General features: G+C 52.5%; 1 protein-coding gene and 1 long non-coding RNA gene across 9 annotated transcripts; one reads left to right on the forward strand and one right to left on the reverse strand.

The window, feature by feature from the left end:
- The first annotated feature begins 218 nt into the window (after window positions 1-218).
- BRD2 (bromodomain containing 2) lies at window positions 219-12,086 on the forward strand. Of its 8 annotated transcripts, XM_071218412.1 has the most exons (14): window positions 554-686; window positions 3,185-4,494; window positions 5,999-6,302; window positions 6,550-6,641; window positions 6,916-7,053; window positions 7,557-7,695; window positions 7,785-7,999; window positions 8,094-8,468; window positions 8,979-9,107; window positions 9,305-9,553; window positions 9,678-9,943; window positions 10,597-10,901; window positions 11,115-11,237; window positions 11,344-12,086. In XM_071218412.1, the coding sequence occupies exons 5-14, from the start codon at window positions 6,943-6,945 to the stop codon at window positions 11,478-11,480; spliced, it is 2,049 nt and encodes a 682-aa protein (XP_071074513.1). In that variant the 5' UTR covers window positions 554-686; window positions 3,185-4,494; window positions 5,999-6,302; window positions 6,550-6,641; window positions 6,916-6,942; the 3' UTR covers window positions 11,481-12,086. The 8 variants fall into 8 exon arrangements, with proteins under 8 accessions (XP_004479868.1, XP_071074514.1, XP_071074513.1 ...); XM_004479811.5 differs by lacking the exon at window positions 6,550-6,641 and having other exon boundaries at window positions 219-686; XM_071218413.1 differs by lacking the exon at window positions 5,999-6,302 and having other exon boundaries at window positions 254-686.
- On the reverse strand, window positions 1,151-2,406 carry LOC139439968 (uncharacterized). Its single transcript, XR_011650035.1, has 2 exons — window positions 2,316-2,406; window positions 1,151-1,355 (listed from the first exon to the last, which is right to left on the reverse strand). It is a non-coding gene; the product is annotated as an uncharacterized lncRNA (long non-coding RNA).
- Window positions 12,087-14,057: the final 1,971 nt, after the last annotated feature.

Genomic DNA, 14,057 nt, shown 5'->3' on the forward strand with positions numbered 1-14,057 from the left:
GGAATCCAGCCCCGCGGCCCGGGAGCCGCCCCGGCAGGCCGCGGGCAGGCGGGAAGGGCCGCGGAGGAGGGAGGGCTGCGCCCCGCGCCCACTTCCGCCCCACCCACTGCGCGCGCTCCGCGCCCCGCCTCAGGCTCGGCGAGTCCACCCGGGCGCGTGCGCACTACTGCTCTCCAGGAGGCTCGCCTTTCCCCTCCCCCAACCGGTCGCACCCTTGCGCCTGCGCTCTGCCTGTCTCCGGGCTGCGGCAGCCATGCTGAACCCGTACCGAGAGGCAAGTGGGGGGGACAGGGTCGACAACAGCGAGGTAGGAAGCCGGAGATATGGAGACGCAGCGGCCTTAGAGCGCTCAGCCTCTCGGGAGACAAGCTTGCTCCACACGGCTCCTTGGTCCCTTGCGCGACCCCCAGGAACTCCGGAAAACTGGCTCCCGTGGCGGGGGGGGGGGGGCAGGGGGGATAGGGCGCGGCTGACACGTGACCTCTGCCAGCCAATCGGAGTGCTGCTGACGTGGCTGCGTGGCCCCGCGGCTCTCCCCACCCCCAGTTCGGTCGGGAAGGGAGGGGCTGGGGGCTACGCCCCCTCCCCCAACACCGCTTCAGTTTCAGGGGGGGTGACACCCCGGATTACATCCTCCCCCCGTCTCAAGACGAGGGGAACAGTGGAGGCCCTTTGGAAGGATCCAGGTGAGAAGGGACCCTTGGCGGGGGTGAGGATTCTGTCAATCATTTAACTGCTGAACCAATGGTGGGGAATGCGGGAGGGGGATTTTGGGGGTTCAGAGAAGATTCCTGGGGGTGGGAGGATTGGTCTTTCAAACACTTTATAGCCAATGGGATCGTGAAGGGGTGCGAGCGGGAGAGGGCCCCTTAGGTGGGGGAGGGGAGTGGCCAACCTCCAGCCTCCGTACCAACTGGAGGGCAAAAGGGCGTGGGGGTGGTGTTCCCCCCCATTCCATCGTCCCCTTGAGGCACGGGATCCTGGAGCCAGGTGAGAAGGGATCCTTTGGGGGGTCAAAGGGAGGGTGACTTAAGCTGAGGAGTAGAGTGGTGCTGTAGTTCCTGCTCATGGATGGCTTGGAGTTGGAACCAAGGTTGTGAACTGAGATTGTTCCCAGGCGCTCACTCACTCCCCCCCATCCCCCCGAGACTCTGGAAGGAGCATTTCTGTGCCCCTATTGTGTCAGGGGTAGGAAGCTCGCAGTCAGCACATGGCATCTTGGAGGCTACACTTGAGTCGTTTATCAAGTTTGCGTGTATTCACGTGGGCTGGGCCCCAGGGGCCTTTTGCAGAAGCCTTCGTTGCCCCTCTGCGGCGTCTCACCCACGCACGTGTCTCCCCAGGCTGGGGCGCACCTAGAGGGTGAAAGCTTGGTGTGCGTTTGAGAGCAGACACCAGGCCCAAGATGGCTGGGAGAGGGTTGGTAAGCGTGGCCAGAGCCAGGAGGGCGTGAGGCCCAGGTCCTGGAAAGATTTCACAGCTCCCAAGGTTTCGGGTTTCTCCGGGGACGCCTCCCGCATTGCCTCCCTCCCCCATTCCTGAACAGTCTTCTCCTTGTGTACTGCGGGGGAGGGAACGGGAAGGAGGGGAGAATTACTTTTCCAAATTACTTAGTAGCAGTCGCCTCCCCGTGACTCATGTGGTGGAGGGGAGGGCTGGCAGGGGCCGGGGAGCAGTGATTTTCCGGAATGCGGGGAAAGAGGAGAAAGTGGTGTCTGGCCGCCCCTTTGCCTTTCCAAAGACTGTCACATTTTCTCGACCTCCTAAGCTTTTCTGCTTGGCCGGGCCCCCGATGGACCTCTGTCCTGACCTGCAAGGCCCAGGGTGGAGGAAAGCAGATTTGGGAGGCTGGGCCACTAGGAGGATAGGCCCTGCAAAGTTGCTGTGTCATTGCCCTCCCCGCCGCAGGCCGCCGGGCGGGGCGCGGGCACTTGGGGGGCCGGAGCCCGGCCGTGGCGGGGGAAGGGGGGAGGGGACTGTCTCCCGGTGCGCACTTCCCCCCGCGGGGTGTGCCCGGTCGGTTAGGCTGGAAGACGGGAGGTTGGCGGCCATGTTAGACGCAGTCTTCGAGGTCAGGGCTTAAGGGTACTGCGAAGAAGCGGGGGGGTGGCATGATGGGAGCTCGGGGACCGAGGCCCTCGCCAGCCCTGCCCGAGGGCGGGGGAGGTCGTCCCGTGCTCATTCATCTGCCTTAGTTTTCTTTGCCAGTGTGCACAAAGGCTGTTTCCTTCCTTAGTAGCCTGGGAAATGGGGGTGGGGTGGCCGCTGGCTTAACAAAGCCCAGGTATTCTCCGGGGGCTGGAACGAGCGCTCACCTGTAAAGGGGCCGTGGGCAGGGCGGGGCAGGGGGGCCCCAGAGGTGCTCTAGAGGTCCTGGCCTAGTTGGAGCCCTCGGATAACCTGATTATGGCGAAGACTCAGGGCTGGGTTGGAGGAGGGGGAGAGCCTGCGCTCCCAAAATGGCTCCTGCCCCTCCTCGGAGGCGGACGGCCGGGGGGAGGGGAAGGAGGGGGAGGGCTGGGCGCCGCAGCCGCCGCCTCCGCTCGCCCTCCTCCCTGCCGCTGACCGGTGGACGAGCCGCTCCGTGGGGAGGACTCCAGCTCCTGGGGGGATGGGGGCGCCTCCCCCGCGGCCGAGGGGCCCCGGGAGGGAGTGCGCCCACCGTGCGAGGGGGGAGGCGGGGAGCGTGGGGAAGGGTCCGAGCTCGCCGGGAGCGGGGAGGACTTCGCAGGGCTTGGCTTTGCCGCTCTGAGCCGCACACCGGAGTCAGGTCTGGGGAGGAGGTGGGTTTCGTTTCCTGGGTCGGCTGGGTGCGCTTGGAGATTGGGCTTTCTCCTTTACGGCTGCCGAAGTCGTGTCGGCTCGACGGACTCGTGTTTGTAATTTAAGGTATGGGTAGGAGGAGTTGGAGAGGTGCCGGGGGGGGGGGGGGGGGGGGGTACAAGTTTTGGGAACGCATTCTAGGGTAAGTAGGGCTTGGGGGAGAGTCGGTTGATTTGAGGGATATTTTCCTTTGTCTCTAGAATTTTTGTTTTTTTTTCGGCTTGAGGGAAGAAGGGGAGGGCGTTCAGGGGCCCCGCCAAGCGGGTCGTTAGAGCTCCTGTCGCTGCGTTCTGGGATCTTAAGCTGTTTGCCAGAGCAGCAGGCCGCGGCTTTTAAAATGGCGTCTCCTTCCTCGTTTCAGACTCCTCACTGCAGCGGCCACCCTGCCGCGAACCGCCTCGGCCGCCACACCCCTGGCGGGCCCGGCCGCCTGCGCCCACGAAGCCCCCGCATCGCCCCACCCGGCCGGCCAATGGAGGCGCTACGAATGGTGCGGCCTGCTCGAGCCTGGCGGTCGCGGGTCGCCACGGGCTTGGACGCTTGGGAAGACAGTGCTGGGAGAAGAGTGGTGCTGGAGGCTCTAGGGAGATGGCTCCTTCACCCCTTCCAGCCTCCCTCTCTCTCTGGAGTCGCCGGACCACAGCGCAGCCAATTGGCTTGGAGATATGGCAAGCTACCGCTTCCCTACGGGACTATGCGGCAGCCTTCTGCCTGGTGACTGACGCCTTGGAAACGGAGTTTATGATGTCATCGCTTCGGTCAACCAATAGAAGGAGCTCCCGCGGAGAAGCGTTCCTCCCCCTGCAACTCGACCTCTTAACGCGCGTGAGCAGGCGTGCGCGCGCGGAGGGGGTGGGGGAAATCTCGAGCACGGTGGCGCGCATGAGCGGTGAAGCCCCGCCTCCCCGGCTATATATAAAGGGCTGGCGCCGGGGCTCGGCGGCGCCATTTCGCGCTGGAGTGGAGCAGCCTCTAGAACAAGTTGGAGGATTCGGCCTACCGCTACAGAGCCTTCGAGTCGTCTGGGGCCGCCATTACAATCCACGTCCATCCGCTTGAAAATGGCCTTCGGCTCGGCCTATGACCGGTCCCGGCGGACAGTACTGACCCTGTAGAAGCCCCTGAAGCTCCCCTTTTTCGGGCCCCGCCCAGCCCTCGGAGTCTGTCCACCCCCTCTACTCCGCCCTCAAGAGGATTTCAAAGATGGAGGCGGCGGCTCCCTAAACCACTTTCCGTGTTCATCCGCCTCCATCCAAGAACGAAACGGGACCACGTCCGCCCCAGACGGTCCCGGCAGGAAGAGGGGACCCTTGCAGATGAACAGCGGTCTATATTGACGACGGTGTCTGGGATTGGGGGCCGCCCTTGGGTTTGAAGAGGCTGTCCCCCTCTGCTCGGCTGAGGCCGCCGCCATTTTCTCGTTGGCTGCCGCCTGTGGAGCGTGCTGAACTGCCGGGAGCTGTCGGAGGGGCCGCGGAGGAAACTGCCGTCGTGCCGGCCCGGCGGGGGGGTTGTCGCCTGGAGGGCCAAGGGCAACGGCCCCCCCTTCCCTCCCCGGGTTATGCTGGGCCCGGCGGTGAGGGGAACCGAGGCCACCCGGACTTGCCGCGGCTGAGGGCAGCGCCGGTTCCCCGCGACCAAGATGCTGCAGAACGTGACACCCCACAGCAAGTACGCGGCGCGAGGCGGCGGGCCGGGGCGCGGGCCGCGGGCCGCGGGCGGGGGCGTGGGAGTGGGCTCGGGCGCGCCGCGCCGTCGCCGCGCAGCTGTTGGCTGCCGGGGCGCGCGGAGGCCGAGCGGCCGTTTGGGGACCGTGGCGGCGGCCGGAGGTCGCGGTCGATACGCGCTCCCCCCGGCCGAGGCGGCGGAGCTGGTTTTTGGCGGCAGAATGTGATGGGGGTGGGGGATTTTGACCGGGCCGCAGGACCCGCGGGTGTGGTGGCAGCGACGGTTTGTCCTGGGCCTTTTTGGGGGGTTTGGGGCCATAACTTGTGCGCTGTGGAGTTGCCATGGTGATGGAGCTTCAGGGACAGGCTCCGGGGATTCCCAGAGCAGGGCAGAGAGGGCTAGCGCGCCGGGCCGCGGCGGCCGTGCCCGGGCAGAGCCTCGACGCTTGCCCTGCTGCTCTCGGGCTTCGCCGGCTGTGCGCGGCTGTGTGCGGCTGTGTGCGCGGGTGTGCGCGGGTGTGCGCGGGTGCGTGTGCGAGCGAGGGAGCGCGGGCGAGAGGCCTTAGGAGAGGAGCGGACCTAAGGCCCTTCTCCTAGCTCTTGGGTTGTAAACAATGAGAAGTCAGGGTAGTGTCTTTAGTCCCAGGCCTTGGAAGTGCCGCCTGGAGAGGCATCGGGCGTGTAAACTTGGACCAGTTTTGGCCTTTGGTTTCCAGAGTTCACGCTAAGTGGTGATGTTAGGGGGGTCCTGTTTTTTAGTGGGCGTAGGGGTAGCTGACCTTGAGTGTTGAGCGGCTTTGAGTCCCTTGCACGAAGGAAGCTGTTTCATTTTGGACCTGGCAGCTGGGTTATTCCAGGCTCTGAAGTCTTGACAAATGCTCCCTTGTCTAAATCTGTATTTGAGTTGGAATGGCTCTTCCGTTAGATTTTTGGTTTGTTCTCTGCTGTGGTGGTCATCCAGAGCTGGTGGAGGATCCTGAGCTCTTTTGTGCCATGGATTCTTAGGTGTCTGTCTCATCAGCCTTTTATGAAACTTTTCCCCTTGTTTTGTTCCTTTTTTCACACTCTTCCCTCAGGCACAACCACCATGGCAACCGCCAAGCCCCTGGTGAGGAGGAAGCTTGGAGCTTGAGTTTCTCAGCTCCACCCATTATGGCTACGGCCCACCCCTGTAGGGCAGTGGTTCTTCTGATGTTGTTCCCTATCTAAAATATTTTTGGGCCTTTTTAATAAACTGGTGAGAGGGCCCGTTAGAATCTCCAGAAGGCAGGACCTAGATAGGAATACTAAAAAGAAGAAAATGCGTGTGTGTGGGGGGGTTGCTGCCCAGGAATCCAGACAGGGGATATACTGTTTTTGGTTGAGAATTGCCTTCGGTAAATTGACTAGTTAGCCCGGATGTATTGGGCACGTGGAGCAAATTGCATTCTTTGCCAGAAGAATGGCAATTTTCTTCACAATTTTTGCCACAAGATTACTACATCTAATTTTGTTTCCCTACTTCACAGGCTCCCTGGGGAGGGGAATGCAGGGATATTGGGGCTGGGCCCAGAGGCAGCGGCACCAGGGAAAAGAATTCGAAAGCCCTCCCTGCTGTATGAAGGATTTGAGAGCCCCACAATGGCTTCAGTGCCGGCTTTGCAAATGACTCCTGCTAACCCACCACCCCCCGAGGTGTCGAATCCCAAGAAGCCCGGACGGGTCACCAACCAGTTGCAATACCTGCACAAGGTGGTGATGAAGGCTCTGTGGAAGCATCAGTTTGCATGGCCTTTCCGGCAGCCTGTGGATGCTGTCAAACTGGGTCTACCAGTGAGTAGAGAAATAAGAGGTGGGGGGTGGGGTATGGAAATAAGCAAGAATGTGTGTGAGTTGGGGGTGGGCTGGCTGCCTAGTATAGGTGCTGCGGCCCCTAGGGAGTTCTTATTTCTTCTCTAGGGCAGATAGCCACCAGATTTCTGGATCCTTGGTCCTTCGTGATTGATCCAACCACTTGCATCTCTCATTGTGCCCTCCACATGTCCTTCCTTAACTTTTGTGCCCTGGCTCCATTTTACAGATTCCCACCCCAGGTTGGGAGAGCACCACGGTGGCCAAAATTCTTAGCTTCTTCCTCTCCCTCATGCAGCCCATGGATAGCCAACCCCAGAGGTAATGTCACAGGATGGGAAGCCTTCCAGAAGTGGGTGGGAGGTGGGTGGTTAGAGAAAAGCAATAGGAGCCTCCCTGTGGGTGTTGATTAAAGATTCCCTATTCCATTTTCTTCTGTCTTGTAGTTCAGTTGGGGCCGCAGTTTAGGGACCTTTTGACCACGTAGTGTGTGTGTGTGCAAAGCGCGTGCGTGTGTTGGAGTCAGTAGTTTCCTTAGGGAATTAGGAATTTCTTTTCCAGAGGTTTTCATTCTAGTATTTCTTTTTTCATACAGGATTATCACAAAATTATAAAACAGCCTATGGACATGGGTACTATTAAGAGGCGACTTGAAAACAATTACTATTGGGCTGCCTCAGAGTGTATGCAGGACTTTAATACCATGTTCACCAACTGTTACATCTATAACAAGGTAAGTTTTTCTGTGTTTGAACGTTTAGAAGGTGGAAGAGACAGTACTTTTGTTATTGCTGTGTTTTGTCTAAAGAATTTGTATGATGTTACTAGAGTCTAGAAAATATGAGGTCTGAGTAGTACTGGTGAGCATAGTGCTATCTTTTGATTTCAGAGCTCCTAAGTATATTAAGTAGAGCACTTTCATACTTGGAGTTTGGTGCCCTGTTTCTCTGAAAGCCTAAGAGACCTGAGTAGAACAGGCTCTATTTTCCTTGTCAGTCTTCATTCCTTTATTCCCTTTTTTTTTTTTTTTTCCCTTTCAATTTTGAGGGACAGACTTAGGGAGGGGATCTAGAAATTCGCGGCTTAGTGTAGATAATTTTCAATATTGAGTGGCAGAGGTGTCCCTAAAGGTTGGTAGTGGTGATCCCTGGAGCCAGAAATTGCTCTGAGAAAAACTGACATGTCTTTTTTCTCGGTTGGTATTTAATTCTTTTTATTTGTTTGTGATTCTTGTAGCCCACTGATGACATTGTCCTAATGGCACAGACGCTGGAAAAAATCTTCCTACAGAAAGTGGCATCGATGCCACAAGAGGAGCAAGAGCTTGTGGTTACCATCCCTAAGAACAGCCACAAGAAGGGGGCCAAGTTGGCAGGTAGGAAGAATAGAGTATTGCTAATGGAGGCTAAAAAATGGAAAAGAGAATCAAAAGAGAATCAAACTAATTTTTTTTTCTTTTTCTAGCACTCCAGGGTAGTATCACCAGTGCCCATCAGGTGCCTGCTGTCTCTTCTGTGTCACACACAGCCCTTTATAGTCCACCACCTGAGATACCTACCACTGTCCTCAACATTCCCCACCCATCAGTCATCTCCTCTCCTCTTATCAAGTCTCTGCACTCCGCTGGACCCCCACTCCTTGCTGTCTCTGCAGCTCCCCCAGCTCAGCCCCTTGCCAAGGTATAGATGTGAATTTCTCTTGGGCATTGGGGAGGCAAGGTGTTAAATGGGGTGGAACTAGGGTAAGAAGCTCCTATCTTATTTCTCCCTACAGAAAAAAGGGGTAAAGCGGAAAGCAGATACTACCACGCCTACACCTACAGCCATCCTGGCTCCAAGTTCCCCAGCTAGCCCTCCTGGGAGTCTTGAACCTAAGGCAGCACGGCTTCCCACTATGCGGAGAGAAAGTGGTCGCCCCATCAAGCCCCCTCGAAAAGACTTGCCTGACTCTCAGCAACAACACCAGAGCTCCAAAAAAGGAAAGCTCTCAGAACAGTTAAAACATTGCAATGGCATTTTGAAGGAGTTACTCTCTAAGAAGCATGCTGCTTATGCTTGGCCTTTCTATAAACCAGTGGACGCTTCTGCTCTTGGCCTGCATGACTACCACGACATAATTAAACACCCAATGGACCTCAGCACTGTCAAGGTACCCACTGCATGGGGCAGATGGGATGCTCAGGCATTGATAGGGGCCTGGGGTTGAATAAAGCTGTCAATGTGGGCACCAGCAGTCTTTGACAATTTAGTATTTTGTTTTTACAAAATAGTAATGGGGCAGTTATAAGTACTTGATGAGAATCTGTATTTCCTAGAGTTTGAAACCATAGGGTGGGTTTTCCTTGTTCTCATCTCAATGTCACTCATTTATGATTAAAATACTACTTATTGGGAGTATTGGGATGGGACAGTTGAGGTGGAAAGGATAGTCAAAGGCCACTCCTCCTCCCCTATCACTTAGAAATGATTTCTTTTTCTAGACATACATATTTCTTCAACCCACCCAAATTCCTTTGACTTCACCCTTGAACTCCAGGGCACAGATCCTTAAGGTCATCCCCACTGTGTCCTCAAGAAGGGGCTCTTGTGGTGTCTGGGGTTGGCAGGGAAAAGTGAGTCTCCCTGCCCGTGCAGCTTCTGATGCTGCCTCCTTCTGCAGCGGAAGATGGAGAACCGTGATTACCGGGATGCACAGGAGTTTGCTGCTGATGTGCGGCTTATGTTCTCCAACTGCTATAAGTACAACCCCCCTGACCACGATGTTGTGGCCATGGCACGAAAGCTACAGGTGGGTGTCTTTAAGTTGGCAGTTTGAAGATTAATGGGTCTGGGAAAGTCATTTTTATCATGTGTTGGGCAAATCCACTGTTCTTTCCCCATACGAAAATCTACTAATCTGTATGATTAATTGTAAATTTGGAGCTATACTTCTGGGTGGCTGGACACTATCTGCCAGCCTGATTTTGAGGTTGCCTCTCTTTCTAGGATGTATTTGAGTTCCGATATGCCAAGATGCCAGATGAACCACTGGAACAAGGGCCTTTACCAGTCTCTACTGCCTTGCCCCCTGGCCTGACCAAGTCATCTTCAGAGTCCTCCAGTGAGGAAAGTAGCAGTGATAGCTCTTCTGAGGAAGAGGAGGAGGAAGATGAGGAGGAGGAGGAAGAAGAAGAGAGTGAAAGCTCTGACTCGGAGGAAGAAAGGGCTCATCGCTTGGCAGAACTACAGGAACAGGTATTTTTTGTCACTCTTCAGTTTACTGGGTAAGAGGTTCACGCCCTTTCTCCTTTTTTCTTTCAATATCCGTATCTTCCTGTCTATTGACTTGATCCGCTCACGTCTGATTCTTTATCTCTAGCTTCGGGCAGTACACGAACAACTGGCTGCCCTGTCCCAAGGCCCAATATCCAAGCCCAAACGGAAGAGAGAGAAAAAGGAGAAAAAGAAGAAACGGAAGGCAGAGAAGCATCGAGGCCGAGCTGGAGTGGATGAAGATGACAAGGCGTCTCGGGCACCCCGTCCACCTCAGCCTAAGAAGTCCAAGAAAGCAGGTGGCAGCGGGAGTGGCAGTGCTGCTACGTTAGGAACTTCTGGCTTTGGGCCTTCCAGTGGAAGTGGTACCAAGTGAGTTCCAGTGGGATATCAGGAGCAGAGAAGGGCTTGATGATTTCTTTAATATCTCTAGGAGGTGTCACCTCTTCCCTATCTTTGAGAAATTTTGTCTCTAAACCAGGGATTATCAAGTTTTTTTCTGTAAACAATCAGGTAACAAATAATAAAGGCTTTGTAGGCTCTAGGGTCTCTCTCTCAGCTACTTAACTATGTCAGCATAGAATGAAAGCAGCCATAGAAGGTATCTAAGCATACATCTAAAGGTTTCATAAAACCTCATTTACAAAAACAAGTGATAGGCTGGATTTATCCTCTGGGTCATGGTTTGCTTTACCTCTTTAAACCAGTGAATCTATACTATTTTTGCTTGTTTTTAGTTGGAGAGATTAGTACTTCAGGGAGGAAAAAAACGAACCAACGCCAATATAGTTTTCAAAGCCCTAAGTAATTGTGAAGTACTTGGCATGTAAAAACTCAGTGCAGTGCTCCACTTCTCTAATACAAGTGTCCTAATCGCCCTTCTCCAACTCACCTATTTACCTTAGTGGGAGAAACACAATCCACTCCAGCTACGGAATAAGTGCCACTAGGTAATGGGAGTCAGGGCCTTTTGGGAGAGGTTAAAACAGTGCTTCCCCTCTTGAAAATTTTCTTTTTGCCTACAGACTCCCCAAAAAGGCCACAAAAACGGCCTTACCTGCCCTACCTACCAACTACGATTCAGAGGAGGAGGAAGAAAGCAGGCCCATGAGTTACGATGAGAAACGGCAGTTGAGCCTGGACATCAACAAATTGCCTGGGGAGAAGCTGGGTCGTGTTGTGCATATAATCCAAGCCAGGGAACCCTCCTTACGTGACTCAAACCCAGAAGAGATAGAGATTGATTTTGAAACGCTCAAGCCATCCACACTTAGAGAGCTTGAGCGCTACGTCCTTTCCTGCCTACGAAAGAAACCCAGAAAGCCCTACAGTAAGTGTAAGATGTAAGGGGAGGTCCACAGTTAATCCTTGAAGTTATCTTCATGGTGCTGGACAATTAGAAAAAGTTGAGGTATATTTAGGCACTTAAATTGTCCAGGATGGGAAGCATCGGTTTCTTGTTGATGAAACTTAGCTACTTCAGGGACCAAGACCACATAAATGATTGTAGGCATAATTAATGAGTCCCGATATATCTTTTTAGCCATTAAGAAACCTGTGGGAAAGACGAAGGAGGAACTGGCTTTGGAGAAGAAACGAGAGCTAGAAAAGCGGTTACAGGATGTTAGTGGGCAGCTCAATTCCACCAAAAAGCCCCCCAAAAAAGGTTAGTTATCTTAATAGACCACTGCAAATTGGCTAGATCCCACCCTCTTTACGCAACAAATGGAGGTACCACTTTCACATCTTTAACCTTCAATTTTGTTCTGCAGTGAGTGAGAAAACAGAGTCTTCAGTGGCACAGCAAGTGGCGGTGTCACGCCTCAGCGCTTCCAGTTCCAGCTCGGATTCCAGCTCCTCCTCTTCATCTTCCTCCTCTTCAGACACCAGTGATTCAGACTCAGGCTAAGGGGCCAGGCCAGATGGGGCAGGAGGCTCCGCAGGACCGGACCCCTAGACCGCCCTGCCCCCACCCCTTCCCCCTTCGCCGTGACAGTTCCTCATCTCACCCCCTCCCCCTACTGTAGGAGAGCTGGCTCTGCAGGGGGGAGGGATGCAGGGACATGGACCGAAGGAAGGGCCTATGGACAAAATAAGATTCTGAGTTCCCGTCCCCATTGGGAGTGACCTCTTGGGCATAGAGCCCCCTTTCAGAATGACGGGGGTGGGGCAGGGGTACAGAGTGGGAATGGGCAAAGACCCTGATGGCAGCATCACCTGAGACTGTAGCTGCCCTATTCACTTGGAAGGGCCCTGTTTTGAGGTTGGTTGTTCTAATTTATTTTAAGCTAGGTAAGGTTGGGGAGTAGGGCCATGGTCCTCTCAGCCTTCATGGGGTGGGAAGAAGGGGGAGCTCCTTTTTTATGTTGACTTTTTTTTTTCTACTCTGTTTTCCCTTTTTCCTTCTCCATTTGGGGATCCTGGGGTATCAGTCATCTCCCCGTTTGGTCCCCTGGATTATCATCTTTTTTGTTGTCTGTTGATTCTAACTTGTAAATAAAGAAAATATTATTCATGTTTTGAGTTAACAGTGATATTATAACACTTGTTGCTGTAGTGACTGATTTTCTAAAGTCAAAGGAAAATAGTTTTTCAGTGAGATTTTTTTCCCCGTTTATAGGTTTATTTCTGTTGACAAATTTTTGAATTGCAAAGATTATTTCCCCTTATCCATGGTTTTACAAGTTCATATATTCCCCCAGTCAGTCTCAGCGGCTATAACCAAACAGGACAAAGACTTATTTGACTTGGACATGTGGTGATACCTTAGCAGCACACATTTGTCAGAATTTCAAGAAAAATAGTCCTTAGGTGAGGAAAAGGAATCATCATAATTGAATTGTGTCTTAGTTTTTAAACAAACCAGTCAGTTAGTGTGGTGAGAAAGTTATATGTATATGTCCTTTGGACAAGTGAGTCCTTTAAAATCTTATGATTTTCACTGGTTCAGGTTTAAAAAAAGCAAACCTGTGACACATTCTCTATGGTGCTAGGTTTGTGAATTCTCTCAAGGACTAGCCCAGGGCAACACTTTATGCTTTGGACATCTTGAAAAGGCAGTTGTGCAGATTTCATTGGATTTAGCTGTCCTATTCTCGGTGTTGCAAATTTAGAGCCCTGCAGTTTATTAGTAGAATAACAATCCTGAAACTTCCAACAATTCCTACTGAATAACAAAGCTGACATTCCTACAAATCTTGCCCTATCTTTCCAAGGAAAGGTAGGATAGAGGTCCTAGAATTTGGGGCTTAAAGAATTGAAGAAGTAAGATATTTATAATAGGAAACAATTAGAAATAAATGCATGGGTGTTTTGGGCTCTGGCAGTGCTGTTCAGCCTAGTTGAATTATCCAGGACCCCTGCAGAGTAAACATTTATTTCTGGGCTCTCAAGAATTCTGATTAAGTAAGGACCTAGGCAACAATTTTTTAAGGCTCAGGAGATTGTACTGTGCCAGTTCTGTTACTGTTTACAAGGGAGAAGTCAAATTGGGCTTTTGTGTTCAACTCCCTTTGAGCTCTGTTTGACCCTTTTGAGAAGAGATGGAGTGATAATTTAAAAATCAGGTATGTCAGGATTTTATTTTATGGGGGGAGGAATTAACTTGAAGTCTACAAAATGGGAATAAAAATCTAAAGACTAAATTGGATATGTTAAGTTCTGAGTATTAAGATTTGTGGTGGATACATGTTAGACTATAATTCATTTCAGATAGAGTTGGATTAGTATGGAGGTATGGGACTTAGTTGTAGGTTTCATTGGCTTGGTGGTTTGGGAAAGTATAAGTGCTGAATATTCAATGGTGAGTATTTTGACATTTTACCTTTGGAGCACCTCAATATTGTCCCCTACAAATTGAACTCAGAAAAATTCTAAATGCTATAGAAGATGGAAGAAGACATGGCTCCTTTTCACCACAGCTCACTGAGGCTAGGCATTCTTTGGGGTTTCAGTTTTGACTAGTCCTTTTATTTTTTTTTCTAAAATGATAAATTATACAAAATGTAACAAATTATAAGGGATCTCCGTATGCCCTACTCCCCACACCTACCTCCCCCACATTATTCATTAGTGCTCACTGAAAATGTGAACACATTTGGAGCATTGCCACACAGCATGGATTATTGTCTACATGGTAGTTCACACCCTACCACTCAATTCTGTAGGTTATGGTGTGGTATGTAATGGCTTAACTGCCATGTCTCAGGACAATTCCAAGTCCCTAATTACCCCCCATATTACATCTCTTACTCTTGCTTTCATCTCCTGTGGCCACTGTCTCCACATTAATGATAGAATTTTTTCCATTGCTAGAAACAATGTCTAGTAGAATACCAGTAAGACTACTGTAGTACATATTTTATTCCTCAATCCCAAGGATTTGGGTGTGGTGATGGCCACGCCACCTCTGAAGTGGGGCTCAATCCTAGATGGCTAATGGATGGGACTCTTGCTTCCACTTGTAGACTTGGTTCCTTGGTATGGT

Source organism: Dasypus novemcinctus, chromosome 11 (assembly GCF_030445035.2).
Source record: "Dasypus novemcinctus isolate mDasNov1 chromosome 11, mDasNov1.1.hap2, whole genome shotgun sequence".
In the NCBI taxonomy this organism is placed as follows: domain Eukaryota; kingdom Metazoa; phylum Chordata; class Mammalia; order Cingulata; family Dasypodidae; genus Dasypus; species Dasypus novemcinctus.